The 14,029-nt window shown below is 34.3% G+C and overlaps 2 protein-coding genes across 2 annotated transcripts; both read left to right on the top strand.

Annotated features, from left to right (window-relative positions):
- The first annotated feature begins 1,396 nt into the window (after positions 1–1,396).
- GCD1 (ribosomal protein L20) lies at positions 1,397–5,552 on the top strand. Its single transcript, XM_016342539.2, has 3 exons — positions 1,397–2,143; positions 4,240–4,429; positions 5,076–5,552. The coding sequence occupies exons 1-3, from the start codon at positions 1,509–1,511 to the stop codon at positions 5,292–5,294; spliced, it is 1,044 nt and encodes a 347-aa protein (XP_016198025.1). The 5' UTR covers positions 1,397–1,508; the 3' UTR covers positions 5,295–5,552.
- Positions 5,553–5,588: 36 nt separating this feature from the next.
- LOC107639115 (uncharacterized) lies at positions 5,589–9,080 on the top strand. The gene is made up of 4 exons (XM_016342537.3): positions 5,589–5,717; positions 6,811–7,065; positions 7,774–7,841; positions 7,933–9,080. Exons 2-4 carry the CDS (start codon positions 6,960–6,962, stop codon positions 8,812–8,814), a joined length of 1,056 nt encoding a protein of 351 aa, XP_016198023.1. The 5' UTR covers positions 5,589–5,717; positions 6,811–6,959; the 3' UTR covers positions 8,815–9,080.
- The last annotated feature ends 4,949 nt before the right edge of the window (positions 9,081–14,029 follow it).

Here is a 14,029-nt window from a genome sequence, read left to right on the forward strand (position 1 = left end):
TAAAATTTGAGAATTGTTAGAATTAAAAAAATTAACTAATGTATATTAACTAACTTGATTCACTATACTGTATTTAAAATTGCTCATGTATAATTAAACAATCAGTGTTGAAACTCATTTTTTTTAATCTAAAAACTAATTAAGAACCAAAATATATGCCTTACTTGATTACAAAATTCTAATAAAAGATTATAACTTTTTAGTATTTTAGTCTACTTGTTATTAATTAGTAATTTTGATTTTTTAAACTGTCATTAATTAGCAATTATTTGTATGACATAGTTTTTTTTTTATTAAAGATAGAGAGACTCGAACCTACGAATTTTTAGATGAGTATGGAAAGACTATGCCATTTAAGATATAACTCATTGGCATATTTGTATGACATAATTGTTGAAATAATAAGTGGAAATGACATTACTACATAATAAAAATATGTTTTCTTTTTAAACCAAGATATTTATTTAGTGCACGAAACTAGAGAAAAATTTTAGAACCAAAAACAGAAAATATCTATTTAAAAAGTCATTGAAAAATAACTGAAGAAGTATACCTATATTTTCGTATAAAATTCAATCGATTGTGTTATATTTCCAATTGATTGAATACGAAAAAATTCATATTCTAGAGCGTAATTCAATTGATTGTGGTATGCTTCTAATCGATTGAATTTTGTCGTCATGTTGCACTTCCAATCGATTGAAGACAAAAAAACCTCATATTTTAGTGCGCAGTTCAATCAATTGTATTATATTTCCAATTGATTTTTTGATACCACCTGTTTCTTATCATTATCAATTAATTGGTGTTAAATAAATCGATTGAATTAACAACAAATACGATTTTTCTAACTATTAATGAAAGATCTATTTTGTTGTTATTTTTAATTGTTAATAAACATAAATGATGAATAATAAAATAATAATTAAAAAATAAAAATAAATTTTAAAATTAAATAATAAATAAAAATTAATTTGTAAATAAAATTAAATAAAAACTATTAGTAATTATTAAAAGAAAATAAAAAATATATTTTATTATTAAAACTATTTAATAATCCAAACAATATGGACCCTCAAATTTTTTATCAATTTGTTGGATTTGGTTGGGTAATTAACTTTGGTTGTATAACATTATTATAAGGACAATCTACTCAAATAAATAAAAGGAAAAAAAGCTTTACCTGCATATCCTTTTTTAATTGTTACAATCTGGTAAAGCTTTCTCTCCTTTTATTTATTTGAGTACATTGCCCTTATTACAATGTAAAATGTTACTGGTTAATCATATTTATATGTTTGAACTTTGAATGATGATTGTAGTTTTTTTTTTTTTTTTTTTTTTTTTTTGTGATAAATGATGATTGTAGTTGTTTTGATAAATTTCACCATATGGCACACCTGCTAAACCCCTAACATTTCTCCCCTCTCCCCCACAAGGCACAGGCCCAGTCTACAGCCTATTTTGCTTCTTTCACTCATTCTTTTTCTTTCCTGTTGGCCGTCACAATGCAAACCCTTCACCGCCTCATTTCTGCCGCCAGACGAACTGCCTCCGCCTCCGACCTCCTCATCAACCACGAAACCCGTCGCATTCGATCCCTCCCTTCCAGAACCTTATCATCCGGGGGCAACCCCTTCGACAACGATGACCTAGGCTGGGACTCCCCCTCCTCCACCACCACTTGGTCCACCGGCATCACCAAGGACCACTTCAACGGAGAATCCACCGCCCCTCCCACCACGTCCGTTCCCTCACTCTCCGATGAACAATCAAAAACCCTCTCCGATATGCAGGAAATCGATGACTTTGATAGGGAGCTGGATTCTGAGAACAGGAAAAGCAAGGTTTTCTTGGATGGGTGGAAGGACAGGATGATGGAGACTGCCGCTCTCCTCAAACAGGTCCAGGAGCCTGGTGCCAGGGGATCCTACCTCAAAGATTCCGAGAAGGCTGAAATGTACCGGTTGCATAAGCAAAATCCTGAGGTTTACACTGTAGAGAAGCTTGCTAAAGATTACAGGGTCATGAGGCAGAGGGTCCATGCTATCCTTTGGCTCAAGGAACTTGAGGAGGAGGAGGAGAAGAAGCTTGGCAAGCCCCTTGATGACTCTGTTGAGCAACTGCTCGATTCCTTTCCCGAGTGAGTTCCTGTGTGTTTTACTTGGTTGATATGCTTGTTTGGTGATTTTCATATGCTGTTGATACATTTGATAATGGTATTGTGATGAATAAAGAATGTATGATCAAGAAAGGATGCATTGTGAATGTTAAATGTATTAAATTGATACACTAGAGTGATGCTCAGGTAGCATCTATGTAAAAAAAAAAAAGAATGCATTAAAGATTGTGAAGAAACATCGTTGAGTTCTGCCTTACCCTTAAGCAGATTGATTATTTGGAAAGAAAATATATCTTATGTGGATGTGTTACATTTGTAATTAATAGAAAAAAAAGTGTTCGCACAAAGATTTCTTTGTTCTCAGTCTCCATGGTTTTGCATATTTTGCACTTTCCAATTCAAAGCAACACACAACAGATCAAAGGGTTGCCATTTCAAATATTTAAGCATTAACAACCCTACCATTTCTTTTTGGTTCCACGGTAGGTGGATTTTTCCCTATGAGGAAAATTTTAGTAATCTGAAGGTGGAAGCACAGCGTTTACTTTGTTGTAATGAGTACTGGAATCAGAATCGAAACAAACATTGGGGCTCCCTCTGCGCAACTTGTTTGTAAAGGGGTTGAGGAACCTGTTTTCGATTTTGAAGCTGTGCCCCCTCCTATTTTGATACTTGGCTTTCTGAGGGATCTATCCATTGATTCTGAAACACACATTATGGTTCAAAGGCAATGTTTTAATTTTCAAATATCTAAGCAGTAAGAGCTCTACCATTTTTTTGGTTTGTTGGTTGGTGGATTTTTCCCTGTGAGGATAACTTTAGTAATCCGAAGGAGGAAGCACGGCATAAACTGTTACCTTGTTGTAATGCGTAACAGAATTGTAATAAAAACAAACATGGGGGCTCCCTCTGCACAACTTGTTTGCAATGGGGTTGAGGAACCCTTTTTCGATTTTTGAAGCCGTGCTCCCTCCTATGTTGATACTTGGCTTTCTGAGGGATCTATCGATTGATTTTGAAATCTGCTATTTTGAAATGCACCCTACAATTAGTGATCAATGATCAAGATCCCACCAACAATAATGTCAATTCCCCTTTCCCTTACCACTATGCTCTTGATCATTTCCGCAAGGGTTTGTGATGGGAGAAGAGGGTTGGATGGTGGTTTTGTCTGGTAGTAGAGGAGATGGTGAGAGAGAGGGTGGGGATTATGCCAGGGACATTTTGGTATTCCAGAAAAAAGAGTAAATTATTGAAGGATAGTGCATGTTGGACAACTAGAGGAAGTTCGATGTTAATTTAAACAAACATTAGGAGAAGTGAGTGTAATTTATATTAAAAAATATAGTAGCTCTTTGATCCATGTAGCCAACCATAACTAGTGGAGAAACTATTGGTAATTTGTTTTGTAAAAACTGATCATTTGCTTTGTTGCATTGGAAACCTTAATTTTGTCCTTGGTGGTTTTCAATTTTTGTTTATCATTAGAGAAGTGGCTGATCTAAATTGATAACTGCTGCTTTTAGAATTGTTTGAAAATGGAGTTGTTACAAGATATGATAACTTAAAACTTGTATCAGATTGGTTTCTTTTTGTTCACTGCTTGAAACTTTGTTGTTAAGAATTGTACATGTCTAATGATGTGTCTTCTGATTTACTTTAGTGATGATTTGCTAAACTGTGCGGCTTTCCTTTGCTTCTGTAGCAGTCTAGCTACATTGAGCAGCATTATGGTGGACTATCACTTTTTGGATTGGTTTCAACTTTCAAGTTTTCTTCAATTGGATTTACTTGAGTGAATTACATGATGCTACACATCCTGATGTCAATTTTAGTAGTATTTGATGGCTGTAGGTAGTCTAGGATTGTAAAGCACCACTTTGATATTAGCTTTTATCTTAATTATTCCTGTTCTGGCTTCTATGTGTAGCAGAATATGATTACCTTTTTTATGTTTGAATACATGGTGTGATTTTGAACTTTTAAGTTAAATTTGGAATTAAGGGAGTATTGTGTATTTGTGTTAAGGCAATGTAGTAATTGTAGAAGAACAGTGGAGCTTTTTTCTTAAATCTCGATTATTGTTGATTTGTTTGCTATAATCATTGTTCTTGCAGGTTCTTTAATTCCCATGATAGGGAGTTCCATGTTGCATCCCTTCCTTACAAACCTGACTTCAAGGTCATGCCTGAGGGATGGGATGGCATTACCAAGGATTTGGATGAAGTTCATTATGAAATCTCCAAAAAGGAAGATGAAATGCTCTATCGAGAATTTGTTGAGAAGATGAACTTCAACAAAAAGAAAGTAAGCTCACTTGGCCATTATTTTATGTCCTAATATGATAATCATAAGGGTATATACTTTCCAGATATCAATAGGCCTTATATTGTGGAATAATAGAATCCAGTTTTGTCCTATTTTATTTCTGCTGAATGAATGGCAAAATCTAATATCCACATTGTGACTTTGATGGGACTTGTTTATGACAACCATTTTATTTGCTGTTGATGCTAACTATTGATCAGTTGATCTATAGTAAACTTAGTATTACCTCTATTTTCAAATAACTTTTCACATATGACTTTTTAGGGCATGTTTGGTTTGTGTTTTTATTTTCAAGGTTTTTTATTTTCGGTGTTTTTGTAAAGAGAAAATGAAAACAGAAAACGATATGTTATTGTTTTTATTGTTTTCTCTTTTTTACAAATAATTGTTCTTTTAAGAAATCTAGATTACACTTCCCCCCAATTATACCCGTATTAAATGAGAGTATTAAAGGAGACTGGAGAGGGAGTAAGCGAACAGAGATAGGTCTCGGTGATAGTTATTTGAATTCATATTCCACTTTTTCACTCTTATCAACATTTGTTGTTGTTCTGCGATTACACATGATAAATAATGGGACTACATTTCAATCTTCACTGAATAATGGGATTTTGGTGGTGTTCAGATGGCTGGAGAGGTGAGGTGCCACAGATATAGTCGAAGACGCCCTTCAGATGGATGGACTTTTACTGTAGAGAAAATGGGACCCCGCGGGAAGCGTGGAGGTGGTGGTGGCTGGAAATTTGCTAGCATGCCTGATGGCTCAACTCGGCCACTGAACGAGATGGAGAAGATGTATGTGAAGCGAGAGACTCCACGCAGACGAAAGAGGATCCTTCCTTGATTATTTGATTCTTATGTTTTGAACGACTAGCTGTTAAACCTAGAATTTTGTAATTTGTAGTCCTATGCATCCAATGGCATGGGACATAGGGGATGTATTGTTAGTTGTTGCCAATTCTCTCTTTACATGTGAGTTATTATCATTTTTTAATAAGCTGATTCAAGGGCTTCCTTTTCTTCCTCGCACTATGCTGCTTAATTTCTTTTTAACAATGATGTTGGCATCCTTTTGCTATATATCTATTTTAGAAAGGGTAAATACCAATGGCTGAAAATTAACAAGGTGTATTTACAGTTGTTTGCATATGTTGATTTGCTGGAGAAAGATGGACTATACGATCCCACTCAGATTCGAATTAGGCACTCATGAGGCATACACCAAGTCCATATTATCTGAATCCAGATGATCCCATCACACCTAAAGGTCTCAATTCTCAAGGATACATGTGATGGTAACATTTGTTGTTAGGTTGTCCTTGTCTATAGGCAAAGAACTTTGTGATAGGAATGTAGACATAAAATTGTGATAAGAATGTAGAGACATAAAATTATGCTTTGCAGATGACGTATGAACACAAATATGGAAAAGTTTAGGGAGCAGCAACTTTGTTAAATTCTGGCCAGCATGTAACCAATAAAAAAGAGTGAGCTATTGGATGATATTTTACATCATTAAAACTATCATTGATGGCTATTTGATGGCTACAAATCACAAAAGTTGCTGACTCTCTAGTATTTCTCCCTAAATATTATGTTTTAAGATACTAATTTAATGTATTTTGTATCATTTTTTATAAAAAAGGCACAAAGACTAAAAGTATATAGGGCCCGTTTGGGAAACTCTAGAAGTAGCTTTTTTTAACTTTTGACTTATGAAAAGTAGTAGTATTAATGTCGGGTGCAATTTTCAAAACCAAATTACAACTTTCTAAGAAGTTATTTTAGAGCTTATAGAGAAGTTAAAAAAAATGACTTCTCTCATAATACTTCTACTTTTCATTACATTTCTTAAAATAAGCACTTTTAGAGTTAAAACCAAACACAAAATAACTTATTTATAAGTTACTTTTAACAGAGTCATTTATTGTTTAAGTTATTTTATCAAAAGGAACTTAATTAAGTTAGTTACTCAAACTGGGCCATAGTGTGTTAGAGATATCACTGTTTATGTATTTTTTTTCTAAAGGCACTTGTGAAAAATGTGTTTTATACTTTCTCTAACATATTATATACACATTAAAAATCAATTATAGATTTATCTATATTTATATATGTTATTTTATATATATTTATATGAATAATTAATTAGTAACTAATTTTTAATGTGAGATGACGCAAAAGAGAAAAAATGGTAAATTTTGAACTTCTTTAATATTATAGAAAATTTGGTTCTCTCTCTCTCTCTCTTTAAAAATTACAAAACTTCCACTTTTAAGTTTTAATACCTTAATTAGAATATTTTTTAATTTTTCTTTTCTTTTTTGATGAACACCTTAATTAACTTTTGTTTTTGGCAGCAAAATATAAATATTTTGTCAATAGGTCCTTGGAGGCGTTGATGAATTGATGATCCCAAAAGGAGGAATTGAGAAAGACGCTTCTGCTGCCGCCTTGTTCATCTTTCGTCACGCTCTCTTTTTGTTTCGTTACTCCGAACAAAGATTGAATGCCAACAATGGAAGCTGGTGAAGTTGCTGTGTTTGTGGACACCAATTTCGGCACTCGCATTGCTTTCAATGCCTTTCCACACGTTACAGTCGCATCACTCAAAAGTATCATCCAATCTCTCTTTCTTTTCCGTCATGAGTTCTTTGTTAGTTTTATTATTCCTCAAATTTCAATTTATATCTTTGTTGTAACTTTAATGTACTTATTATTGTGAGAGGGAAACAAGTTTGGTCAATCTTTTATGTTGTGAATCTTTTGCATGTGCCCTGAATGTTCTCCTCATAGATTTTGTACCTTGTTAGAGCCATTTGAATTTTTTATTTTATTAGTTCTAATCTTTGTTTATATCCTCATTCAAGGTTTTATCAGCATTTTGTGTGGACTGTGCTGGAAGGGAAGTTGGTTGAATTGCTTCTTTTAGTTTAGGTTTAGAGACAGTATGTCAAATCAAATTGTTCTTTTAATTGCTTTATTAATTAGTAATATTAACATATACTGGAGGAGTGTATCGTTGGATCCACGAGTCTATGATTATTAAGTTAGATATATTTTGGAGATTAACACTACCACCTGGCAATGTCTTTGCAAAATTTTTAGTGGAAGTTAACCGATGATAATGTCATCACGGTTCTTCGTTTTTCCTGCATTGTTTGGAATTCTTCCTTGGGGATGCAAATTCCGTTTGAAATGGCATGTTCGAAATCTAGTGTTCTTTGAGTATTATAGTCTTTCTTTTATTGATTAAATGCAGTTTAACTAAGAGTTCATTTGTTCTGACATTAGAAACGATTGATGTGACGATTGTTCTTCAGGAGACTTTGCGAGAGTACACCTTGGATGTTTACCAGATACAGGAGAAATCCAAGTTAATGGATTAATGGTAAGTACTTAATGTTTAGGTATCTATGCTTTGTTTATGAACTTGTTCAACAAGCAGTTTGTGCTCAAGAAATTACTGCATATTCTGCTAGGTTAAGCGGAAATCATGCTTCTACTACCTGCCAGATTCCCTGCCTATAAAGCATGTTTTCCCCAAGATGAGGAGAACATGGTTTCTTCACATGGACATTCAGCATTTAACGCGTACGCATATTCCATGTTCACCCTTTGGCATAGCCATTCTTTCCAAACGCCAGGGCCTGACGACCTCAAATGGTGAGAAAAAAGCTATATGCAATAGTGAGGAAAAAAGAGCGGAAGGGTTCCGCAAAAATTACATGCAAAATGCAGCTGGTGGAACTCTAGAAGACGAAAAACCTACCGGCACCACCGAGAAGAGTCAATATTTGAAGGAAGAAAATAAAGTTGAAAATCAGGCTGTGTTGTGTGCAAACTCAATGCAAGGCAGTCTCAGTAAGATGCCAACACAAGTGATATCAGTGTCAGCCATAATCAATAAATACTTTCTGGGATTCAATGGGATTGACAATATTAGCAGTTCTCCAAACGCAGACTTTACGTCCAATGCTGTTCACAGTGATATCGAAGTTCAATCAAAAGCCACACCACAGAGTTGTTTGAAGAGACGAATCAATATTCCGGCGCCGGCAACTCCCAAAACAGCTCCACCTGTTCTCCATGCTGCATTTCAGGTTGACTCGGTTTCCAAAAAAGCAGGGCCTAAAAGGAGAAGATCCAGAAAACATGCTCCATTTCATGCTGACTTGGTTTCCAAAGAGAGAAAATCCAGAGTTGGGAAGCGTCTTCTTGTCGCTTCTCAAAGTCTTGGGGTTTCTCCCATCAAGGATAGTCCCACACTTTTTTGTAAACTTAAAGATAGAAATCTAATAGAACAGAAATCTCAGATCAATGGTTCAATATTTTCTCTTAGTGATAGTGACAGTGATAGTTGACATTGTAGTGTAAAATAAACTCCCCAAGGGTGTAAATATGATCTGAACTACTGTATTTTGATCTACTTATGCGTGTAGCTTGGTTGTAACAGAATCTTAAGTTCATAACTTCTAGATTAGAAAAAAGCAGGATTGTCAAGTGGAGTGGGAAGGTCATGTAATGAAGCATTAAATGTTGCATCCTGCAGCTGGATATTGTACACAAAACTAAGGGATATGGAGTTCAGAAATAGGATCAATTGTAATGTTGGCTGGTTGGTTGGTTATCTTTTTGTTGCTTCTGTTTGAACTGTGTACCTTTCCTCACTTCCCATTGTGCTTGAACTTCAAGTGAGTTCATTTTATCTAACCAAAAAGAGAAAAATGGTAGGAAAAAGAAAAAGCACAAATCTCTCTAAGAACACCAAACTCAATATCAATACACCTCTCATCTTCTACCCAACAATATCAATATACCTCTTTCTTTAAGATATATGTAAGATTTTAGATTATATTTACCATATATTTAAAAAAAATAATATTTACTCCTATTTCATTTTAGATTTGATTTTTATATACAATTAATATAAACATGTTTTATGTTAAGATAAGTATGTGGATGACCACGTTGGTTTATCTTCTCCATATTGAAGGAACCTCTCTCCAAGACAATTAAAATAAATGAAGGTTGAAATCAAAACCTTCTCATGTGTATAAATAGTAGAAGCAACGTTTGAAATAAAACAAGCAAGTAATAAGAAATCAATTCTCTCTTTATGTTGCAATCAAATACTCTTCTCTTTATATTTCTACTACAATTCTTTCTCTTCTTTTATTTTATAAGTATTTTAAATACTCTTTTCTATTACTCTTTACATATAATATTAATATCAATATTAATCATCTTTATTATATTGAGATAGTAATTGTAGTACTAGAGTCCTCTATTTATACTTATTTACTTTATTTTATAATTACATCTTCCTTATTTATTTAGTTGTTTCACAACACGTTATCAGCATGAAGCTCTAACGAAATTTTAGAAAGACTCCAGGTAACAAATTTTTATTATGTTGAAGGTCTCTCATCTTGAATTTAATACTCTTGATATATCTGGAAATAATTATTTATCATGATGTTAAAATCCATCTTGATTCAATGGATCTTGGAGATACCATTAAAGCTGAAAATAATGCATCCCTGAAGGATAAAGGCAAAGCCATGATTTTTCTTCGTCGTCATCTTGACGAGGGATTGAAAAATGAATATCTCACATTAAAAGATCCTGCAGATCTGTGAAAAGACCTTGAAGAAAGGTACAATCATGTGATACTTTCTCAAACCCGATATGTTAGAAAAACTTTCTCAACCTTCCATGCCTCGAATGTGCTCCTGCAGTAGCAATCGAGAAAAAGGATTTAAAAATATTCTGAGCTAATTTCTTACTTTCTTGTTGCTGAACGCAACAATGAGTTACTCTTAAGAAATCATGAAGCGCGCCCAGTTGGCGCTGCCCCATTTCCTGAAGCAAATGCAGTAACTTATAACTCCAGAAGAGGTAAATGGCAAGATTTCTATAACAAGAAAAGTTATGGAAGGAAAAGAAATTAGAGAAAAGGACAAATAGGTCCCTGACCTTTTGTTCTGCGGACATTTTTGTCCCTGACCATTGAAAAATACTTTTAAGTCCCTGACCTTCACAAAATTTAGACGGATCAGTCCCTCCGTCCAAATGACTCCGTCAGGGACTGATCCGTCTAAATGCCTCTGTCAGGGACTAATTCGTCCAAGTTTTGTGAAGGTCAGGGATTTAAAAGTATTTTTCAATGGTCAGGGATGAAAATGTCCGCGGGACAAAAGGTCAGGGACCTATTTGTCCTTTTCTCAAGAAATTATGTTCATAAGAAAGGATCTCACCAGAAGTGGGATAAAGAAAGAAACAATGGGTAAAGTAAATCAATTGAGGATAAATGCTTCTGTTGTGGTGGAAAGGGCCATTGGTCACGTATCTGTCGTATCCAAGGCACCTAGTTGATCTTTATCAAGTATCCTTGAAAAAGGATGACAAAGGAAAGGAAACAAATTTTGTTTCAAATGATACTGAAAATTCCACCACTCATTATGATGTATCTGATTTCTTTGAGGACCCTGAAAAAAATATTGACCATTTGATCAATGATGGAATAGTTTAATATGTGAGATTGTGAAGTATCTATGTAAATAAATAATGTAAAGAATTTATTGTTAAGTTTTATTTTCTATGTATTTAAGTTTCAAATGTGATGTATATAAATAATGAAATATTAATGTTTATGAATTTTGAAATTATTAAATGTGTCAAATTTTAAAATAAAATTTTAGTATATGATATTATGTGCAGTATTTCTTAGAAAAATAATTCCGATTAAGTATTCAATTTAACTATGCATACTACTCATGTTATTATTATTTGTCTTTGAAGAAAATGGCAAGGATATATAATGAAGATGTATGCCTTGCAGATAGTGCAAGTTCACACACAATTCTCAAAAGTGATATATATTTTACCCATATTGTGCCAAAAGAGGAATATGTTAATACTATCATTGGCTCAGGCAATGTGATAGAAGGCTCCGGAAGAGCTATAATTTTGTTTCCTGGAGGAACAAAATTTGTAATAAATAATGCACTATTATCTACCAAGTCCCTGAGGAACTTGTTGAGTTTCAAAGATATTCGCCGAAATGGATATCATGTTGAGACAATGAATGAGGAAAATCATGAATATTTATGTATCACAACTCATGATTCAAATAAGAAAGTTATATTAGAAAAATTACCCTCACTTTCATCTGGGTTGTATTATACTAAGATTAGTGCAATTGAATCACATGCCATTGTAAACCAGAAGTTTACTAGCCCAAATGAATTCATAACTTGGCATGATAGATTGGGTCATCCGGAAACAACCATGATGAGGAGAATTATTGAAAACTCTCATGGACATTCACTAAAGAACCAGAAGATTCTTAAAACTAGTAAATTTTGTTGTGCTGCATGTTCTCAAGGGAAGTTAATTTTAAGGCCATCACCAGTAAAAATTGGATTTGAGTCCCCTGAATTCCTAGAAAGGATTCAAGGTGATATATGTGGACCTATTCATCCACCATGTGGATCTTTTAGATATTTTATGATCCTAATAGACGCATCTTCAAGATGGTCACATGTGTGCTTATTATCTTCTCGCAACCTGGCGTTTGCGAGATTATTGGCTCAAATTATTCGATTAAAAGCACAATTTTCAGAAAATCCAATTAAAGCAATTCGTCTTGATAATGCTGGTGAATTTACTTCCCAAGCTTTTGATGCTTATTGTATGGCTAATGGAATAAGTGTTGAACATCCAGTAGCTTATGTTCACACACAAAATGGGTTAGCAGAATCGCTTATTAAACGCCTCCAATTAATTGCTAGACCCTTGCTTATGAGAACAAATCTCCCAACCTCGGTTTGGGGGCATGCTATTTTACATGCCGCAGCACTTATTCGTTTGAGGCCAACGAGTTACCATCAGTTCTCTCCTATGCAATTAGCTTTTGGCCAGCAGCCAAATGTTTTCCATTTAAAAATATTTGGGTGTGCGATATATGTTCCCATTGTACCACCTAATCGCACCAAAATGGGACCCCAAAGAAAATTGGGGATATATGTTGGATATGATTCTCCCTCTATAGTGAGGTATCTTGAGATACAAACTGGAGATGTATTTAAAGCCCGGTTTGCGGATTGTCATTTTGATGAATCAAAATTTCCAACATTAGGGGGAGAGAATAAGCTTCCTGAAAAGGAACTTAATTGGAATGCATCATCGTTGATGCATTTAGATCATCGATCAAGGCAATGTGAACTAGAAGTTCAAAAGATTATACATTTGCAAATGAATTGCCTTATGCATTTTCCGATATAAAAGAGGATAACCAAATCTTATATACCAGCAGAAAATGCTCCAATTCGAATTGATGTCCCAGTAGGACAAATAGCCACTGAAGCAAATACACACCAGAAGCGTGACAGGCCTGTTGGTTCCAAAGATAAAAATCCTCGAAAGAGAAAAGAGGTAAATAATATTCCTGTTGAAAAAGACATAGTAGAGACACCTGCAGTTGTCCAAAATTCTGATATAGTGTTAACGCCAGAAGACGTTCAGGTACCTGAAAATTGTGAAAATGATGAGATCTCAATAAATTATGTCTTTACAGGAGAGAAATGGGACCGAAATAAGACAATTGTCAATGAAATATTTGCATATAATGTGGCATTAAATATCATGCATGAGAGTAAGGATCTTGAGCCAAGATCAGTTGAAGAATGTCGACAAAAGAATGATTAGCCAAAATGGAAAGAAGCCATGAAGGCTGAATTAGACTCACTTGCAAAACGTGAAGTCTTTGGACCTGTAGTCCGTACACCAGAAGATGTAAAACCTGTTGGATATAGGTGGGTATTTGTGAGAAAACGAAATGAGAAAAATGAAGTTGTGCGCTATAAAGCCCGACTTGTGGCACAAGGTTTCTCACAAAGGCCTGGTATAGATTATGAAGAAACGTATTCCCCTGTAGTGGATGCGATAACATTGCGTTATTTGGTCAGTTTATCTGCATATCATAAACTGCATATGCATTTAATGGATGTGGTAACAGCCTACTTATACGGCTCATTAGATCGGGATATCTATATGAAAGTCCCTGAAGGACTAAAGATATCTAAACCATCCAATGAATATTCGCAAGGGTTATACTCAGTCAAATTGCAAAGATCTTTATATGGTCTAAAGCAATCTGGATGAATGTGGTATAATCGTCTTACTGAGTATCTGGCCAAAAACGAATTCAAGAATGATGATATCTGCCCCTGTGTTTTCATAAAGAAAACTGCATCTGGATTTATTATTATTGCTGTGTACGTTGATGATTTAAATATCATTGGGACTCCTGAAGATATTCCAACAATTATAAAAACTCTAAAAGAAGAGTTTGAGATGAAAGATCTTAGAAAGACTAAATTTTGTCTCGGCTTGCAGATCGAGCATATAAAAAGTGGGATCTTTATTCATCAAACAACATACATAGAAAAGATCTTGAAGAGATTTTATATGGATAAGTCACATCCCTTGAGTACCCCAATGATCGTAAGATCTTTGGAAGTGAAAAAAGATTAATTCCGTCCTAAGGAAGAAAATGAAGATATCCTTGGTCCT

This window comes from Arachis ipaensis, chromosome B4, assembly GCF_059453495.1.
Source record: "Arachis ipaensis isolate K30076 ecotype BB chromosome B4, ASM5945349v1, whole genome shotgun sequence".
Taxonomy (NCBI): Eukaryota; Viridiplantae; Streptophyta; class Magnoliopsida; order Fabales; family Fabaceae; genus Arachis; species Arachis ipaensis.

Coding starts and splice junctions, on each gene's coding strand:
- GCD1 (XM_016342539.2), top strand. CDS start 1,509: ATGCAAACCCTTCACCGCCTCATTTCTGCCGCCAGACGAACTGCCTCC. Junction 2,144..4,239: donor CTGCTCGATTCCTTTCCCGA/GTGAGTTCCTGT, acceptor TTGTTCTTGCAG/GTTCTTTAATTCCCATGATA. Junction 4,430..5,075: donor TGAACTTCAACAAAAAGAAA/GTAAGCTCACTT, acceptor GGTGGTGTTCAG/ATGGCTGGAGAGGTGAGGTG.
- LOC107639115 (XM_016342537.3), top strand. CDS start 6,960: ATGCCAACAATGGAAGCTGGTGAAGTTGCTGTGTTTGTGGACACCAAT. Junction 7,066..7,773: donor TACAGTCGCATCACTCAAAA/GTATCATCCAAT, acceptor ATTGTTCTTCAG/GAGACTTTGCGAGAGTACAC. Junction 7,842..7,932: donor TCCAAGTTAATGGATTAATG/GTAAGTACTTAA, acceptor ATATTCTGCTAG/GTTAAGCGGAAATCATGCTT.